This window comes from Sciurus carolinensis, chromosome 17 (assembly GCF_902686445.1).
Source record: "Sciurus carolinensis chromosome 17, mSciCar1.2, whole genome shotgun sequence".
In the NCBI taxonomy this organism is placed as follows: Eukaryota; Metazoa; Chordata; class Mammalia; order Rodentia; family Sciuridae; genus Sciurus; species Sciurus carolinensis.
The window spans coordinates 2,026,157-2,049,457 of record NC_062229.1 but is presented as its reverse complement, the minus strand read 5'-3'; the positions used below and the strand labels follow the sequence as shown (position 1 = coordinate 2,049,457).

Sequence of the window (23,301 nt, the reverse complement as noted above, 5' to 3'; positions counted from 1 at the left end):
CAACGCTTTAAATATATTATTACTATATTCTAGACCTACTGCTAAATCCTTAACCTGCAATTAGGAGGTGGGTCCCACTATCGTGCTCGGGTAGGTAAAGTTCCTAGGCCGACCCCAAAGCCCGGGAGTGCCACGGTCTTCTTGCTGTGAGCCAAACCAGAAATGCTTCTTCAACAAGATTCTTCGCTGCGCCCAAAGTTCCAGAGACCACCTGTCACTCTTCTTCAGTATTTCCCAGCCCCACTTCTTGCCACGTGCCATCACAGCCATAAGAACCAAGCAGTGATGAGTAATCCCATTTTGCGGAAAAAGGGCCCGTGCTGGCTCTCTAAGAGCCTCGAGTCCGGAATTCGAACCCGTGACTCTACACCGCCGCAGCTCCAGCGCCTCCTTGTGGCGAGATGGGCCGGAAGGACTACATTTCCCAGCAGGCCCTTCGAGGTCGCGCATGCCCGGTGGGCGGGGCGTCGGCGGACAGATGAGCGAGCGTCCGGGCTGGGAGTCGGCGAGCGGCGGCTGGCAGGGTCATCCGGACATGTCGCGGCGGGCGCGGGGGCCCGGTGGCCGCGCGGGCGGGCTCGGCCTGGGTTCGGCAGGTGAGCGGGACGGGTGCTGGGTCCGAGTCCGCTGGGCCGGGGAGGCGCGGGCCGGGAGGAGCCCCGCGGCCTGCGGGCAGCGCTGGGCAGCCGGGGCGGCTGGCTGGTCGGTGAGAGCGGGGCGCGGCCCTTGCAGGCGCGGCGAGGACCACGTCGCGCGCGCGGTGGGAGCAGCACCCGTAGGAGCAGGCGCCCAGGAAGCCCCAGCTTCGAGTCCCTCTCTGAGCCGCAAGAAGACGCCGGCCTGAGCCCCAGTCGGCCATGGAGTACCTGGCGCCCCCGGGGCCCGGCTCAGAGCCTCCCGCCATGGACTTGGAGGAGCCCAAGGACACGCTGGTGCCCTCGGAGGACCTCACCCCTGAGGGGCAGTGGCACGCGGTGCCGGAAGCGCCCGGCAGCCTGAGTCGGATGGAACTCGAGGGGTCGAGCGTTCAGGACCTGGTGCAACAGTTTGAGGCTCTGCCCGGAGATCTGGCGGGCCTGCCCCGGGACAGCGCGCCCTGCCCTCTGCACATTGCCACTGGCCAGGGCCTGGCCCCGCAGGAGTCGGCCGACGCCCATGGACTCTTGTCGGCTGAGGCCGGCCGGGAAGACCTCCTCAGCCTTCTGCAGTGTGAGGGGCACTCGCCTTCTGAGCCGGGTCCCCAGGAGCCTCCAGAGCCTGCCCATCACCTGTTGCCGCCCCCTGAGGATGCAGATGGAGAGTCAGGGCCCCCCGAATGGGCAGAGGGCGCCTCTGCCGAGCAGGGCGGTAGTAGGAGCTCCAGCAGCTCCCCCGAGCCTTGGCTGGAGACCTCACCTCTGGTCACAGCTGAAGAGCCACCTGCCGGTGCCCAGGTAGTGCCTGCTCTGCCCTCCAGGTGTCCTCTACAGCCTGGACCCAAGCAGGGAGAATCAGCCCTGTTCCTCTTCTGTCTCCTTCCAGAGCCCCAAGACCCTGGCTTCATACCCTGCCCTCCAGGAGGGTGAGTGCCCTTCCCACCCTGTCCAGGGATTAGGGCTCCCGAGGTGGCATTGAGGTTTACCCGTAAGAATGAGGTTCTGCCGAAGCTCTTGGCATTTGGATTAGGTTCTGGATGGCCAGGGAACAGAGTCCAGAGAATGTTCTGGAGCGAGTAGGGGGTGGCAGGACAGGTGTTCTGGAGCGAGTAGGGGGTGGTAGGACAGGTGTGGCCTTGGTGGCAGAGAGTTCCAGAGTGAAGGCTGGCAAATGACCATCTGCAGGCTAATCTAGCCTGCTCTGTTCTCACAGGCCTCTCTCTTAGTATTTTGTTTTAGTTGTAGGTGGACACAATACCTTGATTTGATTTTTCTGTGGTGCTGAGATGGAACTCAGGCCGTTACGCATGCTAGGCAAGCGCTTCGCCGCTGAGCCCAGCCCAGCCTCACAGGTCTCTTGAGCCAGGATGGCGCTTGCATTTTTTTCTCCAATTCCTTTATTTTTCTTTGCTTATTTTTATGTGGTGCTGAGGATCAAACTCAGTGCCTCACACGTGTGAGGCGCGTGCTCCACCACTGAACCCCTACCCCAGCCTGGCTTTTGCATCTTTACATGGTTAAAAATTTGAAAGGAAATTGGTATTTCTCACAGGAAACTGACGTGTGATTCGGGTTTCAATGTTAATAAAGTTTTATTGAAACCTTGTCACACCTACTCACTCATCATCTGTGGCTGAGGTGGATGAGGACAAAGCCCAGGACAGTCATGTTCTGGGCAAGGACAGGTCAGTTTCTGGACAGACCATGTGGTGGTCCCAAGGACTGCCTTGCCTGGGGACAGCACAGTCACCCTGATGTGAATCCCCGAAGTCCTGTGGGTGTTTCTCAGCGAGCCCATCATTAAGCAGCATACGACTGTGGGTGCAAAAGATCTTCTGGCCCACAAAATGAAAATACTGTTTGATCCTTCACAGAAGAAACTTGCCAGTTTTATGTCCTAAAGGTGTGAGAAGAATCTGGCCATTTGGATGTTCTAGTGTTTTCCCCAAACCACCTTAAGATAGAAATCAAGTAGCAAGTTCTGTGGCAGAGGGGAGCTGGTTTGAGCCTGTTACTCTGAGAAGGTTCTAGGTTCTTGGGTGGGGCTTGCACTTGCCTAGGGGGTTCCAGGGCTTGGCATTCTGCCTCTGGTCCTAAACTCAAGGAGCCTGGGCTGGTGCAGGTGTTCTGGGTCAATGAGCAGAGCTGTCTGGTGCTGCTGGACTAGGAAGGTCCAGCACCCTGGAGGGAGCGACTTTATCTTCCCTCCTCTAGAACCCGGGCAGAGCTGCCCCCACGTGGGCCTGGGCCTGGGCCTGGGCTTCCAAAGAGCAGAGTCAGTGCTCCTAGAATCAGTGGCAGAGCTGTCAGGGTCTGGGCAGCTCCAAGAAATCTAGGACCGTGCAGGGCAGGGCTCTGTGGCTCTGGGCTGGGCTGGTTCTAGAACTGTCCACAATGCTCCTAGAGCAGGATTGTTTGTGGACTATTCATTCAATTCTGAGAACAGTGGTTCAGTGAGGTTGCAGACTCAAAGGGGCTTCCAGAGCCATAGGAAGACCTGCTCGACAGCCACGGTGGAGACTTCTAGAACCAGGGTCAGGACCTGGCTCAGTAGGGTGCTTGCCTGGCAGGAAGGAGCCCTGGGTGTGAGCCCAGTGCCACAAACAAAAGTTTCTGGAATCTTGGAGTGGGGCGATCTGACTCTGGAGTGCTGTTGGTTCGTGGAACCCCTGCTGCAATGAGGTCACCTAAACCTGCCAGGGAGTTCTGGAATTGTGGTTCAGGGCCTTCTGTCCCACACGGGCCCGTGTGAGTTCAGACGTGGACCGTCATCTCTGCCCCACCAAGGAGCAGAGTTGTCATGTGTCCTGGGCTGGCTGGAGGGGTCCTGAGCAATGGGGCAGAGAAGGCTCTGGCATTGGTTGGGAACTTCCCAACCAGAGCCGTGTTGGAAACGGGAGGAGGGCCATCAGGTCCAGGCTGAGAACAGGGTCCTGGACACAGTGTCCCAGAGTACTGTCTGGGTTGGATCTGGCTGCGGGCCTGGATCCACATGGGAGTGCTGGAGGGGTGGAGGACTGCTCTGGACTGAGCAGGTACTGGACCTGTGAGGGCCCAGCCTTCTGGAGGGTTTGGGGACTGTGGACGGGGCTTCCTGACTAGCAGGTGAGCCAGGGCAGAGGTCTGCTTGCAGACACTCAGGAACTGAGCCTGCCGAGAGCCCCAGGGGCAGGCAGGCCCCGGGCACTCCTGAGGGCCGACCCTGTCCCCACTGTTGCCCCCAGTACCTGGTCCCTGTGACCACGAGGACCTCATGGATGGTGTCATATTTGGGGCCAAATACTTGGGCTCCACCCAGCTGGTGTCGGAGCGGAACCCGCCCCCCAGCACGCGCATGGCCCAGGCCCAGGAGGCGATGGACCGTGTCAAGGTGAGGCCAGGCGGGTGCGCAGGGGCCCGGGCCTGTGGGTGGGTCCTGGGGGCCTCCATTCCTGCACTCCCCACAGGCCCCCGACGGGGAGACCCAGCCCATGGCGGAGGTGGACCTCTTCGTCTCCACCAAGAGGATCAAGGTCCTGGCTGCGGATTCCCAGGTACCGCGCAGGGCGGGCTGGGCCACGCGGGGTCAGGCCGCGAGCCGGTCCGCACTCCCCGCCCTCTGCCTCCGCAGGAGGCCCTGATGGACCACGCCCTGCAGACCATCTCCTACATCGCCGACATCGGCCAGGTGCTGGTGCTCATGGCGCGGCGGCGGCTGGCTCGGAGGTCGCCCCAGGACCGAGGCCGCCGCCTGTGCAAGATGACCTGCCACGTCTTCCACGCAGAGGACGTGAGCCCACACCGCGCCCCGGAGCAGGGACACAGGCCTCCCACGGCCCCGCCTACACAGCTGCCCCTGCGTCCCACGGCCCCGCCCTCCCGGGAAGCTTGGGACTCAGCCGACTGCTGCCTTCCGGCCTGGGCTCTGGAAGTGCAGGATTCAGCCTGAGAGCCACTGGCCCCTGGTCAGGGACCAGGGCTTAGCATCTTCCCTGGAGGACTGGGGAGGCTTCTTGAAGGAGTGGGGTTGGAGGGGGCTCTGTAGGTGACAGGTGTGTGTTGACCAAGCCCTGCCACGTGTGCCCACAGGTCTCCCTGCTGCCTCCACAGCTGAGGGCGGCTGGCTGTCCCCTTTCTCCCCTAGTTTCCCCAGGGTAGTGGCTGTCCCCAGCTCCTAAAGTCCCAGGGTGGTTGGCCATCTCCTGAGGATCCTGTCCTAGGGAGGGCCTGAAAGGCCTAGCTCTGAGGGTGTCAGGGACTTGGGCACTGAAGGGGACGGTGGGGCGCCCTGGGACACAGCACCTCCCGCAGGCCCAGCTCATCGCACGAGCCATCGGCCAGGCCTTCACTGTGGCCTACAGCCAGTTCCTGCAGGAGAGCGGCATTGACCCCAGCCAGGTGGGCACCGGGCCCAGCCAGGGGGCCAGCAGCCCCGGCCACCTCCACAACGGAGACCTGGACCACTTCTCCAACAGCGACAACTGCAGGGAGGTGAGCCCGCGCCGGCCGATGCCCGCTCCCTGCCCGCGGCAGCACGCCAAGCCGCCCTCCCCTTGCCGCCCTGTCCCCTCCAGGTGTGCATCGAGAAGCGCAGGGGCGAGGGCCTGGGCGTGGCGCTGGTGGAGTCGGGCTGGGGCTCCCTGCTGCCCACGGCCGTCATCGCCAACCTGCTGCACGGGGGCCCCGCCGAGCGCTCGGGCGCCCTCAGCATCGGCGACCGCCTCACCGCCATCAACGGGACCAGCCTGGTGGGGCTGCCCCTGGCCGCGTGCCAGGCGGCCGTGCGCGTGAGTTCCGGGGAGGCAGCGCCCCTGCATGGCAGGCCGCCCCCGCGGCCCAAGGGCCCCTCAGAACTGAGCCCGACCCTGCCCCTGCCCGTGCTCCCCACTTCACCGGCGGGCGGGCGGGCGAGGTCCCGGTACTGCGGCCGGCTGAGGGGCCCAGCCCCCGGTGAGGCCCACCCCCGCCCCGCAGGAGGTGAGGCCGCAGCCGTCGGTGAGGCTCAGCATCGTGCACTGCCCGCCCGTCACCACTGCCATCATCCGGAGGCCCCACGCGCGTGAGCAGCTGGGCTTCTGCGTGGAGGACGGCATTGTGAGGCCCGGCGCGGCGGGTGGGGGGCGGCCCGGTGGGCGTGGCCTGAGCGCCCTCTGCCCGCAGGTCTGCAGCCTCCTGCGCGGCGGCATCGCGGAGCGCGGGGGCGTGCGCGTCGGGCACCGCATCATCGAGATCAACGGGCAGAGCGTGGTGGCCACGCGGCACGAGCGCATCATCGAGCTGCTCACCGAGGCCCACAGCGAGGTGCGCGGCGGCAGGGCGGGACCCCGGCGGGGCCTGCGGCAAGGACCTGCCGTCAGCGTGTCCTGTCCCCCCAGGTGCACATCAAGACCATGCCGGCCGCCACCTACCGCCTGCTTACAGGCCAGGAGCAGCCGGTATACCTGTGAAGGTGACCCCCTCCGTGCCTTCGCCCTGGTGGCCCTCTGCAGCTGCCTGGGACCCCAAAGGATTTGTAGCTACGTTATTTTCTAATGTAAAAAATTAAAGGTTTATTGAATGGGCAGAGTTTTGGATCAGGATCTGTGGGGCCGAGAGAGGAAGGTGTGGCCCACCCTCTCACCCCCCGTCCTTCCCAGAAGTCACTAGGAACCAGAAAAATCCTGTTCGCCAGCTCCCGGGAGCCGGTTCCAGGTGCTGCAGGGGATCGGCTGTAGGGAGGAGGCGCCTGGGCGGTCACAGGTCTGTGGCCGGGCCCCAGTCGTAGCCGTCCTCGTCGGAGGAGTCCACATCTCGGGCTCTAGTGAACTTTTTCCGTAGGGCTTCCCGTTCGTATGTCCTGGGGACCAGGAAATGAGAGCAGGGACCTTGGGTGCCGAGGTGGCACACGCTTACCGGGGTTGCCGCTGCCTGGCACGTGCGTGCACGCTGGTCAGCACAGCTGCCGTTCCTGGGTAGGGCCTCCCAAACCCCGGCCCCCTCAGCCTCGGCCAGCTGACAGGGCTTGGGAAGACTCGGGCTCTGTCGTAGCCCCTAGGCCAGGTGCACCAAGATGCCAGAGCCTGGTGCGGGGTCTCCCTCAGCCCCCAAGGTTGGGTTGCAGGAGAAAGGTCGAGGGCCCCAGTCTGCAGCAAGGGGCCCCTTACCTCATGCTATCCTGTCGCCACTGGCCCTGGGGGCGACTGCTGTCCACCTTGAGGGAGAGAGAGAAAGCAGGGTTCAGACTAGTTCACAGAACGGGCTGACCTCTGCCCGGGCACCACAGTCCACCCTGATTCTAAGTGGGAAAATGTGTGGGGAGAGCCAAGGTCTGAGGGCCAGAGGAGAGCTGGGTTCCTCTGTCCAGCTGTGGGGGGGAGAGTGGTCATGGCTCAGAGGCGTTCATGTGTGAGGTGCTGGCCACAGCAGCAGCCCCTGAGCAGCTGCACAGGTTGGGCACTGCAAGACCCAGAGAGCACCTGCATAGTCTGACAGTTTTTCAGATTATGCAGCTGGAGGGTTGGAGGATGTGGCCCTGCTGAGAGGGAGTGCAGTAACATCCGTGGTGTTAGACATTGGGCCACCATGTGCCGAGGCTCGGACAGGGTCGCCACAGCCACCCTGCAGCCTCAGGAGCTGGTCTGTGCCCAGAGCTCCCATCAGCAGGGCTGTGAGCTTCAGAAACGGCTTCCTACCAACCAAGGTGGCTCTCGCGCTCCTCGCCCTCGCTGCCAAGCGACAACAGCGTAACAGCTGTTGACAGCATCTATCGAGTCACAGTCACGCAGCTCGGGAGGCGGAAGCAGGACCGCCCCAGGTTCAAAGCCAGCCTCGGCCACTGAGCAAGGCTGTCAGCAACCTAGCGAGACCCCGTCTCAAATTAGAAATAGAGAGGGTTGGGCATGACTCCAAGGTAGAGCCACCCGGGTTCGACCCCAGCACTGCAAAACAAAACGTTCACGCAGCCTAGGGGGCACCTGTAGCCCCGGCCCCTGGGGAGCTGAGGCCGGAGGATGGCTGAGCAGGACGAGACCCGCCTGGGCCACACGGGGCCCGCGGGCCGTGCTCAGATCCTGTGCACACCCACCCACACGGGGCCTGCGCGTCGTGGCTCCGTGTCCCCGAGTCCTGCGGCCACTCCTGTCCTTGCTCTAGAGAGTCACTAAGTGGCTTGACTACGCCTGGCCAGGACCGGCCCTGCTCACCTGGGAGCCCTGGTGAGCTGGGAGCCCCCCACAGTCCCTGGGGCTCAGGGGCTCGTCCAGCTGCACAGGCTCTGAGGACCGGGCCAGGGCCAGGGCCTGGGGCCCCTCGTCCAGGTCCGTGAGGGGCCCGCCCTCCCCGTCCGTGTCCTCGTAGTCGCTGTTTGCTCGGCTGTCACAGCTGAGGTCGGCGGCACTGTCGGCCAGGCTGAGGCCAGGCAGGTCCAGGTGGTCTTTCCGAGGGGCTGTCCAGCTGCAGGGGAGACAAGACCCCCACCCGGGCACAGCCTGAACCCAACCAGACCCCGCCCGGGCTGCCGCGCTGCGATTCCCGTCCCAAGCCAGGCGCAGCCGGACCCCCAACCTCCACTGACCTCAGGCGGAGGCCCGTGACGGCCGACCTCCGGCCCTCGGCCCACGCACGGGCCCCAGACCTGCGCCCGGACCCCGCCCAGCGGAGCCCCAGCTCGCTGCAGTCCAGGCACTAAGCCCAGGCCCTCCTGACCCCGCCACACCCTGACCCTGCGCCCCCGCACGGGACAGCGCCCGTGACCCTGCGCCTGCTGGGCTCGCCCCGGCACCTGGTCCTCGGCCGTCCAAATGGGCCGGGTCTGCTGCTCCTGGACGATGGCCTTGAGCTCCTGGTACCAGGAGTCACTTGTGCCATTCAGGGCGACGGTGGCTGTGGGCACAGGGTGTCGCTGTGGCTGCCATGCTCGGGTGGGGACCAGTGCCCCCCCTGGGCCCCCGGCGGCCCACCCACCCGTGAAGAGGTGGCCACTGTGCTTCCGCAGCTTCTGCGCCTGTGTGTACAGGCGGCGGGAACTGCGGCGGGAGGCAGGTGCCAGCCACTCGCGCAGGGCCTTGAGGGCCGCCCGGCTCTCCGGGGAGCAGAAGATCACGATGGGGTAGTACTGCACGTAGTTGAGGCGCTCGATGGCCGAGGGCGTCACATCCAGGAGCGCGTGCTTGTCCTGGGCAGGCTCACGGGGGTGGGCAGTGTGCAGAGAGAAGGACGCCCCAGAGAGAACAGAGATGAGGAGAGGAAAGCGGAGGGAGTCTGAGGTCAGAGTGGACCACGGCTCCTCACTCACAGCCCACAGTCCGGGTGGGGTTTGCACAGCTTGGTGGGCATCCAGAGCTCCTATCCGGCCTCTGCCCCAGGCTTGCTGCCATGGGACTCTGGCAGGTTTTCTCTCTCAGCCCCCACCTCAGTCTCCAAGATGGCGTGGTGACAGTGGCCCAGCCAGGTCTCCCTCCCCGGTCCATCCGCAGAAGGGCCTGGAGCAGGGCAGAACTCACTTTCTCGGCGATCACCCGCACGGTGTCCAGTTTGATGATCTTGCTGGGACTGTCGGTCCTGGACATGCTCTCTGGGGAGGGCAGGGCTGGCTGGCAGCTTCAGGAGTGACCCCTTGCCCCTGAGACCATCCTGCCCAGCGCCCCCTACTCAAAAAGCCATCATGGCCCCCACTACCCTTCAGGGAAAGCCAGTGCTGCACCAGGGGACCCCCGGCCTCCTGGCCTCCTGAGCAGGGCACTGGCCCTGGGCCCCTGCAGACGCAGACCTGGGCCTCGGGGACGAACATCCCACAAAACCTCGACCACTCTCAGTGCGTAAGTATTCCTGGCTCCTGGGTGGCGTGGGGTGAACTCAGTGGTTAGCGCTTGCCTCGCCTGAGCCCTGGTTCACCCCGGCACCGGCACGGGGCAAAGTCGTGGGCCAGACCCACCCCAAGAACGCAGGCAAGAACTGCCAACCCCAGGGCAGTGCGTGAAGGAGGGTTCGGAGGTCTACCTGGACAAACAGCCCCCCACCCGCCGCGCCGGGCCTCACAATGCCGTCCTCCACACAGAAGCCCAGCTGCTCACGTGCGTGGGCCTCCGGATGATGGCAGTGGTGACGTGGGCCTTGGAGGCACTGAGGGTCCGTTTGTCTAGTGTCCCCAGTGTTGTCCTGCCTCTCCCCCCTCAGGACCTGGCTTCTCACCTGCGATTTCAAACTGATCAGGCATGTCCGCTGTCAATTTCTGCATAGCTATGTCTGCCACGGGTCCCAGGATCACCACTGGGCGCTTGAAACTCGCTAAGGGGCAGAGACCAAAGACAATCAGGGTGCCATGTGTGGAAAGCCTCCCCTGCCCTGCACCACATCCAGCTGGGTCCCTGCTGCCCGGCTCGGACAACGTCTCCCAGTCTCCCTTGCCGCTAGGGATGACCAGGTGGTGAACTCTGACCAATGGGGTGCATGCAGAGCTGATGGGGGGCACAGGCCCCCTTCCTGGACCACATGGGGTGGAAAGCAAGATGGAGGCTGGGTGCAGCTTGCCAGTGCAGCGCTTGCCTAGCACGCACAAGTTCCTGGGTTCAGAGAAATCTGTCTTCTGTTTCTGCTGCTATTCTCTGATGTGTTACAGCTGCAGAGCATACCTAACCCAGGGGTCAGCAAACTAGGACCCAAGGGCCGCATCTGGCCCACTACTTGCTTTTGTAAATAAAGTTTTATTGGAATACAGCCATGTTCACTTGCTTATGCCCTGTCTGCACCTACCTCTGAGCAGGGTTCAACGTAATAGTTTCAGCAGAGACCATTGGGCCCAGAGAGCCTGAAATGGTGAACTAGCCCTCTTGCCACAGGAAACATCTGCCAGTCCCTGGCCTAACGGATGAGCCATTCACATGAAGAGAAGAGGTACGGAATTCGTCCTGGGGGAGAAGGGTGGCCTTCCCCTTGTCCTCCAGGATGATCTGCCTTATAAAGCTTGGTACAGGGGCTGGGGCTGAGTGGGCAGCCCCAGTGGGCATGTGGGAGGCCCTGGGTTCCATCCACAGCAATGCCAAAAAAAAAAAAAAAAAAGCTCACTACGTCCAGATTTCCACAGGATCAAGAGCTGGGAGAGCGGGAGGTGTGGCCTCGTGGTGGCCTCCTGTCTGGATGGCCACTGTGCCGGCCGAGGTCGCACTCGGGTGTCTCCAGAGGCCCACCCACACCGCCCAGAGCCAGCGCCATTCCTGTCTATGGCCTCACGCGGGGCAGCTGCACCCGACTTCTAATAAGCTCTCCTGAGCCTCGGGGAGCTCAGCCTTCTGCCTCCCCTGGGTCTCGGCGGGCAACCATTGTGCAGAGCTGCGTGGCCCCTGTTGCTTAAGATCGTGGTAAAACACCAAGGACATAAACACCACAGTTCCAACCTAAACGCAGGCTAACTGAGTACAATGCCCAACCACTCTCAGTTCCTCCACAGGGCCGTGGGGCCCTCACCTCCACCCAGTCTAGAGCATTCCATCCCCAAGGGACGCAGCTGGGCAGTGGGCACAGGGCCCTGGCTCCATCCCAGCACCTTGAAGAACCGCCTGTGTCCCTGTGTCGGTGCTGATGGGAAAGATACTTTGCATACAACACATTAAGTAAGTTGTTAGAATGATCTGCGACTCCTTCTTCCTTTTTAAGGCCACAGTGGTCCCTGGGTGCCCTTGCGGCTTTGGTTCCAGGACCCCACAGACACAGAGATCCGAGCCGCGAGTCCCTTCTATAAAATGCAGTGCTGTTTGCTTAGAGCTGCTGGGGCCTTTAGATCTCCTCCGGACCGTGGTTCCCCTAATGACAAGAGGCCCCGCGTCCAGGAGACGCGATGACCCGGGACCCTTTCCTGGGCGCATGCCCGGTTCTGCTGCCTTCAGAAACAGGTCCCACTCACTTTAAGGAACGCCCGCCCTGTTCCCTGGCCCTGCAGTGACCCCTGCGGCCTGCTCCGCGAGGGGCGGGGTCCCTACTCGCCCCGCCCACCTTCTCGCAGCGCCACGCGCTCGTAGGGCGGGTAGCGGCCCTGCCTGGTCAGGGCGGACAGGTCCTCGCGGCTGCGCTGAGTCGTCCTCTTGGCTCCTCGACGGAGACCCCGCAGCCGCCAGAACTCAGCGCGCGCGTTGGAGCCCCCGGAGGAGCCGGGCCCCAGGCCCACCGCCCGCTGCGCGGCCTCCAGGCTGGCCAGCTGCTCCGCCCTGGGGAGAGGGGACAGCCCTGAGCTGGACAGAGCCGGGCCCTGAGTCACCACGCCCTGATCCTCAGGACGGAGGCCACGGCCCCTCCCCGGACGTAAGGAGCTCTGAGGCGGGGCCAGGGGAGGCCCTGAGCTGGGGTCGCCCAGGGTCACCACAGGGTCTTCTTGAGGGGCTGGCTCTGGAGCTGGAGGAGGGACTGGGTGGCTGAGCCGCTCTGGCCCTGTCCCGGGAGGTGGGTTTCCTGGCCCAGCGACTCCGGGGTCCACCCTGGTTGCCAGGCAGTGGGGCCGCCCTCTCCAGCGGGAGGCAGGCTGGGCGGCGGGCGCGGACGCACCTGCTCTGGCTGGGGATGAGTCCCCGCTCCTGCTCCCGAAGGTCGCGGCCCATGCGCGCCGCCAGCCAGTGGCCTCCCCGGTGACCGGGCCCGGGGCCCGGGTAGAGCGTGTCCACCACGTGGAAGACGTCGCCCCGCGTGAAGCCCAGGCCCGAGGGCGGGCTGGGCTCCAGCTCGAAGTGCGTGCGGACATAGAAGGAGTCGCCCAGGCGGGACTGCACCATCTTCTGGAAGACTGGGGGCGGGGCGGGCGTCGGCAGCCGCGCAGGGCCAGGGACTCGCCGCCCCAGGGACCGGCCCGAGGGGCCCCGGTGGACTCACTGTCCTGCTTCCGCTGCATCAGCAGCTCCACGTCCTCGCCCGGTGGCAGCCCCAACAGAAACCCCACAGCCTCCTCGCGCGTCAGGCTCCGGAACGACGTGCCGTTCACCTGCCGGGAACGGGTGAGCCAGAACGAGGCCCCCAGCTGCCCTCGGGGACAGCGAGACCCACAGCCTCCAGTGCCCCTCCCCGGGGCTGGCCACCATGGAGACCGGGGACCTCAGCGCAGACAGCTGGGACAGGACCTGTGCTCAGTGCATGGAAAACCAGGTGACGGAGACACAGGTACAGGGCTCAAGGGAGTAGGGACGGCCGGACAGTGACCACACCTGTCAGCCCAGCCTCTTGGGAGGCTGAGGCAAGAGGATTTCAAGTTGGAAGCCAGCCTCAGCAACTTAGTGAGACCCTGGGCTGCCGTGGCACAGCAGTCAGCGCTGGCCCGGTGAGTGCAAGGCCCTGGGCTCCGCCATGGACGAGGACACAGTCAAGGACTTTGAGACAGGGCTGCCAACACGAGGCAGGTTCTGATGCCCACAGCCAGCATTGTGGCAGAGGTGGCAACTCGTGTGGGGCGGAGGTGCCACGGTGGAGACAGAGGGTCAGAGGGCACAGACGTGGCTCCCAGGTCAAGACGTGGATATGAGGGTGGCCCGGGCCACAGAGCAGGAGGCCTCCGGGCGCCTGGGGTGGACTAGGAGGATGCCTGGCGCCACCTGCAGGGAGGCCCCGGTCACCTGCAGGATCTGGTCTCCCTCCTGGATGTCCTGCCCGTCAGCGGGGCTGCCCGCCTGCACCCCCGACACAAAGATGCCCACGTCGTTGCCCCCGGCCAGCCTCAGCCCAATGCTCGCGCCCTTGGGGAAGCGGACCACCCGCGTGTCCGGGCTGTACCTGCAGGAGGCAGAGGGGTCGGGCCAGGGCGGACCGGAGGGACCCCCGCCCCCCGCCCCCTTCAGCCACTCGGGAGGAGGGGGCGGCGCCCTGGGCGGGGCAGTGGGCCGGGCAGTGGGCGGGGCAGTGGGCCGGGCTTGCCTCTGGGGCACACACCCGCGGTCCTCCAGGCTCTGGCCACTGGGCGCCCTGTGAACGTCACAGCTGCTCTCCCTGGGCGAGTCTGAAAGGGAACAGCCGGCCTCTGACCCCGCTGCCCAGATGGCCTCCTGGGTTGCCCCTGGGCGCCCACCTCTCGGGCACCAAACCCCCCTTCAGCTCGTGCCCACCTCCTCCTGCTCTGCCTGGCACAGCATCACTGGCTGGATCAGAAAATCCAGGGGAAGGTGCTCAGAGCCGCCAGCCGCCCGCCCTTCACTCACCTCCTTCTGAAAAGGTTCTGGAGTCCACCGACCTTTCCCGCCCAAGCTGGGGGCTCTCCCTGGAGGGGACCAGACTCGGGGTGAGTGGGGAAGAGGTAGGGGGCAATTTTATCTGTTATTTTTAAAAGGTTTTAGAGATGGGTGTGGCTCGTTGTATCATCAGCAGTGCCTGCTAGGTGCTGCGGACACCTGTGCGTCCCTGCAGCGCCAGCCGGCACTCGAGGCCCACAGGCCGGGGCTCTGGTTCAGCACGAGGCTACCACAGGACCAGGTCCCGAGGAGGAGACCACACCACCACGGCCCCGTGAGGGCCAGCGAGGGCGTCTGCAAGCGAGCACGGGACCACCACCCCCTCCACCGACCACGGCCTCGGGACCCTGAGCGGGGGACTCCGGCTGCCGCAGCCCCAGCAGCCGGTGGATGGCGGCCCGTGGCCCGCGCCCGTGCCACAGCAGGGCTGGACGCTCGGGACCCGCCCGCTCGGCTGCCCTCCTGGGAAATGCCGCGCCAGCGCCCCTCTCCTCCCGCCCAGGTACGCACACGGGGGAGGCGGCTGCGCTGGCCTCCGGGCTCTGCTGCCTGGGCCCCTGACGCGGTGGCGGTGGGACGTGAGATGGTGGCGCCTGTGACAACTCTGAGGTGAGGTCCGAGATGTCTGTGGGCGAGGAGCACCGTCAGCCAGGGTCACACCTGCCTGGCCAGCTTCCCCGGGGGACGCCGAGGCCCCAGACCAATGGGAGCCTCAGTTAGAAGACCCGTGTCCAGAGGCTGGAGCCTCCATGTGCTGTGTGGCCTCGGGCAGAATCCTGGCACTCTCTGAGCCGGCACCGGCGCCGGGCCCTGCCTGGGGCTGCCTGCTAGCTCCTCACCCTCCAGGACGGAGCTGTCGCTGTCACTGACGGCAGGAGGGATGTTCACCAGGAACTGCCCCTGATCCCTGAGCACCAGCAGAGTTAGCTTCCCTTCCGACTTCTCGATCAGCCGCCTGGTGTCGCTCAGGGACAGATTCTCACTGGACACTCCATTAATCTGAAAGGGACCAAGAAGGAAGAGCAGAAATGAGGAATTGAGAGGTGGGGACCCTAGTAAACAGAGCGTTTGGTGGGAAGGGGAGACTAGAAACACTCTCCAGGGGTTACTAGAAACAGACACTCCCTGGGACAAATGTTAGATTGAATTCTTTTTTTTTTGGTGCGGGGGGATTGAACCCAGGAACGCTCAACCACTGAGCCCCATCCCCAGCCCCAGCCTCCAGAGTCTCTGAGAGGACCGGTGTGTGCCACCATGCCTGGCTGAGAATTGGATTCTTGCTGCGGACGGAGCCGATGCAAAGAACAGACTGGCCGCAGAACTCTAGGAACGATTTCCTCTGAAGGGTGAGGAATACGAGGGGGAGACAAATAAATGGACCCTCCCCTCCTCCGCCTCGAGGAGCAGGTCTGACGTGATACGAGAAACATCTCAAACGGAAGCGGGAGTGGGACCTAATGATAGTAGAGCAGCCGTCCGAGGTGCTTGGACACAGTTCCTAGGAAGGGCCATGCGTTCCCGCCCTCACCAGGAACCCATCTGTCACCTTTTCCCTGGGGAGCATCTGTTTTCAGCCATCCTGGGGATTGTGAGTTTCTAGTGCCCCCATCAAGTTATCTACTGTCTGCCCCAAACCACTAGAAACAGACAACTCTAAGGAGACATCAGAAACAACCAGGGGAAGTGTTCGGACGTCCCACAGCCGGACCCGCTGGAAACAGCGAGGTGGGGCCGTTCTAAGTCCTGTCTCTGGGCCACTAGGCCCCCACCAGCTAGGGTGGTCCGAATTCAGCACTGCAGCCAGCTGGCCGCAGGATTCAGAGGCGCAGCACAGCTCCAGGGAACTGAATGTCCACCCCAAGGGGACACTAGAAACCACCTTTGGCTGTGCCTCTCACTAGCTGGGGGAGCAGTGCTTGATGCCCACCACCTCCAGCGACACAGAGGAAAATGGTGTGGGGACTGTCCGGGCCACCCCCCGAGTCACTCAGGGACACCGCCAACCCAGGCCCCGGTCTCGGCCCGCGAGGCAAGCCCAGGCTCACCTGTAAGACCAGGTCTCCTTCCTGTAGCCCGCGGTGCCGGGCGGCCAGGCCGGACTCCGCGATGTGCTTGATGAAGATCCGGCTGCCCAGCCGGACCCCGAACTCTGCGGGGAGGAGGGAGCTCAGGGCCCTGGACCGGCCCCCAGGCCCCAGCTGACCAGGCGTCCCCATGGGATGGCCTCAGGTCCTGGCGGTCAGGACGAGGATGCCCTGGGACAGTTGGGTGGCCCGCGCGGTGCGGTCCTTCCTGGGGACGCCGGGCGGCTGGTGCTCACCCTCGCCGCTCTTCCTCTTCACCAGGACGGATTTCAGGGGCCTCATCAGCACGTCCTGCCGTGGCAGCCGCTTAAAGCCGGACACCAGGGCCAGCCCGTGGGCCTCGGAGCCCCCACCCGGGCTCCTGTGCCCGCGGCGGCCAGCCCTGGCCCGGCGGGAACGCTCGCCCCCGGAGCGGCCAGAGCCACTGGACGAGTCGCCCTCATAGCCCTGGCCGTGGTCAGCCTCCTCCAGCCGCGGAGGCCCGTTCTCCTCATCCGAGCCCTGGTGCCCTGGGCCGAGGGCGCTGGACTTGGTGGCCGGCAGCTGGACTCTCCGGGGACGTTTCACCGTCTGTTAGGGTGTGGACAGGAGGGGTCAGCCGGTGTTGGGCCTCGAGGTGCTGGGGCACAGGGGCGTGGCTGGGTGTGGCCCTCGCCCACAGCTGCCCCGGCCGGGGCCACGAAGGACCCCAGAGGACGAAGAGCAGACAGTGCCTGCGGGCAGCCGGCACCCCGCCGCTGGCCAGGCCGCTCACCACGTTGGCCACCTTGGCGCAGGTCCTGAGGATCTGGATGACGAAGGTGGACGAGACGCTTTCCACGGAGACGCCGTTCACCATCACAATGTGGTCCCCCGTCCTGCGGGGACGCGACTCAGGGAAGGGCCTCCCGGGGACACCTGCCCTCCTGGCCCCAGCGACCTCCTCTGGCCACAGGCCAGGCGGAACCCAGGAGGGGCGCAGCGGCTGTCCGTCCTTCCTGCTCCCCTCCGGCCCTCCCTCCCTCCCCTCCGGCCTGGTCCCCACTTGGGCCCTGGCCTCTAGCAACACAGTGCCAGGAGCCTCCGGCCCCCGAAAGGTTCCCAGGACTCTGGTCCAGCAGGGCCTGGGGGCCACTGTGACCCCAAGAACCGCAGGAAGAGGACCGTGAGGCGGCTCTGCCTGGGCCACGCGGCCCCCTCGCCGCCCCTGCAGGTGCCCCGGTCCTCACAGCAGCCTGCCCTCGGCCGGCCCGCCAGGGACCACGTCAGACACGACCACAGCTCCCCCAGGCCCGCGGGGACGGTCCCGGCCTCCAGAGATGGCGATGCCGAAGCCTCGGTGGGGGTCCTGGAGGAGGAGGAGACCAGAAGGGCTTTGCCCTCGCCCAGGACGGGCTCCCACGTGGAGCTGGACAGAGCCGCCGGGCCTGGGCGCGGGCAGGGAGGGCTCACCTTGCAGAGTGTGGCCGTGTGCTGTTCCCAGATGGTCAGCTCCTCCATGCCTGCCACCTGGACAGAGGGGACAGGGAGGGTGGCGTCAGGCTCCTGTTCCGGCCTCCAGCTACCTCTCACAGGACCTCAGTTTTCCTACCTGGAAAATGGGTTTGCCTCGGTGGCCCTCCCTGGGGCTGCTTCTGGCCCCAGGGGACACCACGCCCCCATCATGGCCCACTGGCCACAGAGACCGACAGAGAGAGCCGCCTCCTCCAGGTCCCCAGCTCAGGCCTCACCTCCCCTTCCTGACTTCCCTGCAGCCCAAGTCCTCCCTGTGGTCCAGGAGGCCCTGCTGGACCTGGCCCGTCCCCTCCGCTCCTCCTGCCCCGGGGCCTCCCAGGGCTGTGCCTCCTCCTGGCGCCCCTCCTGAGTCCCTCACCTTCCGTCAGGGACAAGGTCTCTGCTCCCCTGGCCCTGACCACACTGTTGGGAACTGCGACCTTCGCCCGGGACACACCCCTGGTCACCGGGGGCGCTCCCCAGACTTCCGTCTCTGTTCGCGTCCACCTCTCGCTCTAGAATATCAGCCCGCAGGACAGAGCTGCCCATCTGTCCTGTTACGGCCAGCCCCGTCCTTCCTCACCCAGGCCGTGGCCGTCCCAGCAGCACTTGCTGATGGAGGAGCGAGTGAGGGCGGTGCTTCCCCGTGCCGTTAACGCCCTCCCCCAAGGGCCCCGCACCGTCTGCGCCCCGGGCGAGGAGACTGAGGCACAGAGAGGCAAGCTTGCTTGCCAAGACAACAGAGCAGGAGGACGAGTCAGGAGGTGTGTGGTCCCCACAGTGACAGGGGTTCACTGTGTTTGTACCAGGCCTGGAACCCGAGGCCTTGGCCACGGAGCCACATCCCAGCCCTGTTTTGTATTTTATTTAGAGATGGGGTCTCACTGATTCGCTTAGTGCCTCGCTGTTGCTGAGGCTGGCTTTGCACTTGAGATCCTCCTGCCTCAGCCTCCCCAGCCACTGGGATTACAGGTGTGCACCACTGCCCGGCTCCGACTGGGTCTCCCTAAATTGCTAAGGGCCTAAGTTGCTGAGGCAACTGGCCCTGAACCTGCGATCCTCCCGCCTCAGCCTCGCAACCGTATGCGCCACGGTGGTGTCGGTAGATTCTGTGATTTCCATGCCCTGAGCAGCTGGCAGTGGAAGCCGCCTGGCCTGCTCCGTGCAAACTCCTACGCACCCTTCACAACCCCACGCTGCCGCCTCTGCCCCGTAACGAGTCCTCCCCCCACACTGGACCGGCCTGATTGTGGCTCTGCGATGTCAGAATCTGGCCTTGTCTCCTCTGGGGGCTCTGGGACCGGGCGTTGTCCCCGCAGGACTGGCCCTGGGGAAGAAGTCTGGGAGGAAGCGGTGATGGATGGCGCAGGTGAGAGCCCAGCCTCCAGGCCCAGCCTCCCTGCTTGGCCTCAGAGTCCTCCAGGGAGGCCTGTTGCTGACTCCCCAAGGAGCCAGGCTGACACCACGCTGGCTCTGCCTCTGCAGGCTCTGCCCCTCCCACCTGAGCCCCCGTCTCAGGGCTGCTGTGCGGAGGAATGCACCCGGCCTCCAGCCACAGCACTGCATGCTTCCCTTGGACCGGTCATTTAACCCCCAGAGTGACCGCAGGAAGCCACCTGGCTACTATTCTATTTCACACAGAAAAAAAAGGTGGCCCAGAGAAGCTCAGGAACTTGCCCAGGATCGCACAGCACATGGGAACCCTGGCACCCTACCCTGGGTCCTTGCTTCTAACCAGCCCAGTGTGGCTGTCAGGGCTTTTTTTTTTTTTTTGGCTTCTGAACTTATTTTTCAAACACAGCCTCTCGGATGGGGGTGGAGCTCAGGGGCGGGGCCTGGGTAAGGTGCTCCAGGCCCTGGGTTCACCCGCTCTGCTAAACAACGGAACACACACAGATTCTATTTCCTGGCTTTACTTAAAAACAGCCCCAGGGAGCCAGGCCTTTGGGGGGCAGGTGGCCCAGGCTTGTCCCTGCTTGCTGGTGTGGCTGTCTCCCTGGACACCAGGCTTAGTCTAAACCCACCGGGCTCCCGTGCACCAGCCAAGCCCTGTGAGGCCCACCTCAGCTTGGCTCCGCTCCAGACCTGTGGCGGCTGTCCCCTGTGCCGAGGACACCCAGGACTTGAGGAGTCCCCTTGATCACCCAGCTGACTGCTCTCAGGGGGCCCCTGACCTGCCTCCCTGCTTCCGAATCGATTCCTATTCATGGCATCTAAACCCACCTGTCACTTGATCACCTGGTGGTAAGTTCTGTGAAGATAAGCACAAATCACTCCAGATGTGTAGTACCCAGGTGACCAGCCACCAGCTCCTCCCCTGACCCCTCCAATCAGCCCCCTGGCCTGATCCCGCAAACTCCTATTCACCCTTCACAACCCCACGCTGCTGCCTCTTCCCAGGAAATGAGTCCTCCACCTCTCCACACCCCCACCCGGCCCTCCCGACCAGCCTGATTGTGCAGCTCTGGGATGTCAGAATCTGGCCCTGTCTCCCCTACACGTTCCCCAGCCTGGGGACTCCAGGTGGGCAGGGCTGGGGGCTCTGGGACCAGCGTTGTCCCCACAGGAACCGGTGAAGGGTGGAAGGCCTCAGCAGGTGTGTGCTGAGTGCTGAGTGCCAAGCCCCTGCGCCCCGCCCCTCAAGGTGAGCTGCAGAGAGCGGTCCCGCCCCACGGGACAAACACCGGGAGGAGAGGCCCCGGCGCGCTCTCCCCCTCCCCGCCCCTCCGGGAACAATGGCAGGGGAGGGAGGCTGGGAGGCCGATGCCCCAGCTGCAGAGGGGACTGGGGCAGTTCCTCGCAGCCGGGAGGAGGTGGCGGCGGGAACTAGACCCGCCCGCGCCGGAGCCCGGCGCCTGGCGCTGCGCTGGGTTCACCCTGCAGGCGGGTGGACAGGAGCCGGGGCTGGGGCTCCGCTCGGGGGGAAGCCCCCGGGGCACGAGGCCTCCCCGCCGGCCGCTTTGCTGGTGCGCCCGCGGCTCGGCGCACAGTGGGCGCCCTGTGAGCGGCGGCGCGCTGGCCCGCAGCCCGGCCCCGCGCCAACGGCTCGCCGGGCACCTGCGGCCGCGGCGCGCTTGAAACACCTTCCCCGACCCTCCCCGTCCCCGCGCGCGTCCCCTTCCCAGACAGGCGCGGGGAGGGCGGGCGCTGACCGCCCCGAGGTTAGCAGCGCGGTGGGCCGGCAAGGCGGAACTCGAACCCAGACCGGCACCGCCAGCCTCGGGGCCTCCGTTCCCCCTGCCCTAGGTAGGTAGAGTGCTGGGGTCCTGGGTCCGACTCCAGAGCCCCCTCACCCGCACCCCAGCGATCGCCTCCCCCTCCGGTCCTCGCGGGCTACTCGCCTGGAATCTCACCGCCATGGTCCACCCTGGGGCTCGCCAGCACCCCGGCCCGCGGGGGGCCTGGAAACAGACAATCAGACCCCACGCCGGGGTAGGGGAGGAGGTTGGGCAGGGTCGCGGCGGAGTGGGGACCCCGCTGTCGCCCTCCTCGGCCCGCTCGGCGGCTCCCGGCTGCACCTGCCCCTCTTCCTCCTCCAGGTCCCAGGCCGGCCCCGCCCCGACCTGACACGCCTCCGGGAAGCCGCGAGGCGGTCTTGGCGCTCGCATCCCCCATCCCAGGTTCCAGGCCCAGGCGGAAGATCCGCGCCGGACTTTCCGCGCAGCCGAACACTCGCCTGCGGCTGGGGCTCGAGACCGGCCGGGCCAGGCTGAGAGAAAGAGCCGGCAGGGAGTGCGGCGCGCTCGGAACGGAGCCGGAATTTGGACGGTTTTTCCATCCGCGAAAGGGGCACTTTTAGAGGTTCATCTGGGAGACCTCCTGGATCAGGAGCTTGTGGAGGTCCAGAAACTCCTTGTTCTTCCGGGTCACCCCATCGCCAGGAGGCCGATCTCCAGGAGGTCTATGCCATTTCACGGGGGGAAACTGAGGCCCCAGAGGCCAGGTGCATGGCCTTCCTCCAGGGGCGCACGGCGGTCGCGGCCTCGCGGGTCCCCGCACACCCGCTGCTGGCCGCCCGCAGCGGCAGAGGGGCGCAGAGGAGGGGCGGGGGCGGCGCGGCAGGGAATTCAACAGGCTCGGGGAGTAAAGGTCGGTCTTCGCCAGCCCAGGCCGGGATTCGGAAGGTAGGAACGAGGAAGGACAGCGCGGCGCGGGAAAGCCTTCACCTGGAGGAAAGCGTCTACCTGCGGCGGAGGAAGGAAGTCACCCGGTGGGCGGAGCGGGCGGCGGCTGCGCCCACACGTTCCTGCTCCTTAAAAAGAAACGCACCTGAGCCCAGCTGTGCCCGTGCCCCGCCGCCCGCAAGGTCGCGGGAGCAGCTCTGCAGAAACCCTGCTTCGGGGTTGGGCGGTCCGACGCCAGGCCAGGCCGTGCGGAGGGCGGCAGAGCTGACTGCGGCCGCGGGAGGGCGCCGCAGCGAGGGTTTTGAAGGCTGGGCAAGAGTGCCCCACGGGGCAGAGCGCTTGCCCTGCCTGTAAGTCCAGCCACTCATGAGAATCGCGAGTTCAAGGCCAGCCCCAGGGAATTCAGTGAGACCAGTCTCGAAATATAATTTCAAAAGCGCTGGGGTGGCGGGGGTGTAGCTGAGTGGTAGATGTCTTGCCCAAACGTGCAAGGCCCAGTACCACGAACGAAAAACTTTGAAGGTCCCCAAAATGACTTCTCACCCTTTCCCTGAAAGTCTATCCAAAACACTAGTCCAAGGATCCTCAAGGACCCCCGCCCCCTACAATAAACCTTTCCCAAAGTGCCTTCTGAAGGCCCTCTTGGAACTTCAGGTCTGGGAGGGTTCAAATTCCGGCCTTTTCACCTGTTCGCTGGGTGACCTCAGTGAAGCACTGTCCCCTCTCTGTGCATCAGTTTTCACTTCTGTAATTGGGAGAAATAATGACTCCTACATCCGACATTTAGCAAATGTTACCAGTAAGGCCCAGAGATGGCTCACAGCTCCCTGGGTGCACAGCAAATGTCCTGCAGGCCCAAGCCCCACACTCGCTCAATGCAAAAAGCCCTTCGCCTGGGCTGGGGTGCAGCTCAGTGGCAGAGCACTTGCCTTGCATGTGGGCAGCACGGGGTTTGAGCCTCAGTATCACATAAAAATAAATAAACAAAATCGAGGCATTGTGTCCATCAACAATCAAAAATATGTTTTAAAGAAAAACACCTTCAACCAAAACTAGGGCTTGCTGAGCACCTACTGTATACCCATGGGCATCTCAGTCTTTCTCCCACGAAATCCAACCACTGGGGGCAGCACGACCAGGCAGAGGGAGCCCCAGGGCCCCTTAGCAGCTGGGTGAGTCTTAATGAGTCAGGGAAAGACATCAATTCCCGGCCACCCACGCGGGGCTCCAGGCTACAACTGCCCAGGAGTCACCATTTGGGTCTAGCAACATCCAGTTGGCAACAGACACTGGTGACAAGTCCTGTGTTCCCACCCCAGATGCCTCTGGACCTTAGCGCGGAGGCTGGGGAGTGGTGGCTGGCCTCCGCCTGCCCTCCCTGTGGGCGGCCGTGTGGCCAGCTGGTGGAGGGGCGATCCCGGTGGGCAGCGTGGGATGCAGTCCCGGCCCTGTGGCCCCAGAACCAGTGCCTCTTGCCAGGGAGGAGAGATTTGGTGCCTCAGGTTCTGGCGGAAAGGCGCTCCTGGCCGCGGGGGGACAGGCAGGGCTCTGCTCACTGCCCTGCAGTGCTGAGAAACAGTCCCATGTGTCCCTGCCCGAGGTACCGAGGTCCCACTCCAGCCCCTGACCGAGGAGGGTGACCGTCCAGGGCCAACGTCCTGCCACCAGAGGCGAGGCAGGGGCAGGGGGCCCCTGGGGACTGCTCGGATCACCTGTGAGGTCCCAGGTGAACGGCAGCTGGTGGGCTGGGGTCTGCTGGCGGAGGGAGGCTGTCCTGCCCCCATGCCGGGAGGTTGGGGCCACACCTGTGACCTACCCGGTCAGCTGGAAA

General features: G+C 64.7%; 2 protein-coding genes across 6 annotated transcripts; one reads left to right on the top strand and one right to left on the bottom strand.

The window, feature by feature from the left end:
• Positions 1 to 457: 457 nt before the first annotated feature.
• Positions 458 to 6,175, top strand: Apba3 (amyloid beta precursor protein binding family A member 3). 3 transcript variants are annotated; one of them, XM_047530934.1, is made up of 11 exons: positions 458 to 596; positions 733 to 1,433; positions 1,522 to 1,561; positions 3,860 to 4,005; positions 4,082 to 4,168; positions 4,246 to 4,404; positions 4,926 to 5,105; positions 5,189 to 5,401; positions 5,589 to 5,673; positions 5,775 to 5,915; positions 5,990 to 6,175. In XM_047530934.1, the coding sequence occupies exons 2-11, from the start codon at positions 858 to 860 to the stop codon at positions 6,157 to 6,159; spliced, it is 1,797 nt and encodes a 598-aa protein (XP_047386890.1). In that variant the 5' UTR covers positions 458 to 596; positions 733 to 857; the 3' UTR covers positions 6,160 to 6,175. The 3 variants fall into 3 exon arrangements, with proteins under 3 accessions (XP_047386890.1, XP_047386891.1, XP_047386889.1); XM_047530935.1 differs by having other exon boundaries at positions 5,589 to 5,708; XM_047530933.1 differs by having other exon boundaries at positions 5,189 to 5,673.
• On the bottom strand, positions 6,145 to 21,678 carry Tjp3 (tight junction protein 3). 3 transcript variants are annotated; one of them, XM_047530918.1, is made up of 21 exons: positions 20,688 to 20,965; positions 17,305 to 17,361; positions 17,082 to 17,200; positions 16,628 to 16,730; positions 16,110 to 16,443; positions 15,835 to 15,938; positions 14,629 to 14,788; positions 14,300 to 14,414; positions 13,760 to 13,818; positions 13,494 to 13,560; positions 13,181 to 13,337; positions 12,447 to 12,555; positions 12,126 to 12,360; positions 11,580 to 11,791; positions 9,783 to 9,878; positions 9,095 to 9,165; positions 8,556 to 8,766; positions 8,346 to 8,474; positions 7,796 to 8,025; positions 6,758 to 6,804; positions 6,145 to 6,450 (listed from the first exon to the last, which is right to left on the bottom strand). In XM_047530918.1, exons 1-21 carry the CDS (start codon positions 20,952 to 20,954, stop codon positions 6,348 to 6,350), a joined length of 2,985 nt encoding a protein of 994 aa, XP_047386874.1. In that variant the 5' UTR covers positions 20,955 to 20,965; the 3' UTR covers positions 6,145 to 6,347. The 3 variants fall into 3 exon arrangements, with proteins under 3 accessions (XP_047386874.1, XP_047386873.1, XP_047386872.1); XM_047530917.1 differs by lacking the exons at positions 6,145 to 6,450; positions 6,758 to 6,804; positions 20,688 to 20,965 and adding exons at positions 21,023 to 21,530; positions 21,616 to 21,678 and having other exon boundaries at positions 7,817 to 8,045; positions 8,374 to 8,474; XM_047530916.1 differs by lacking the exons at positions 6,145 to 6,450; positions 6,758 to 6,804 and having other exon boundaries at positions 7,817 to 8,045; positions 8,374 to 8,474; positions 20,688 to 20,964.
• Between the last annotated feature and the right edge of the window lie 1,623 nt (positions 21,679 to 23,301).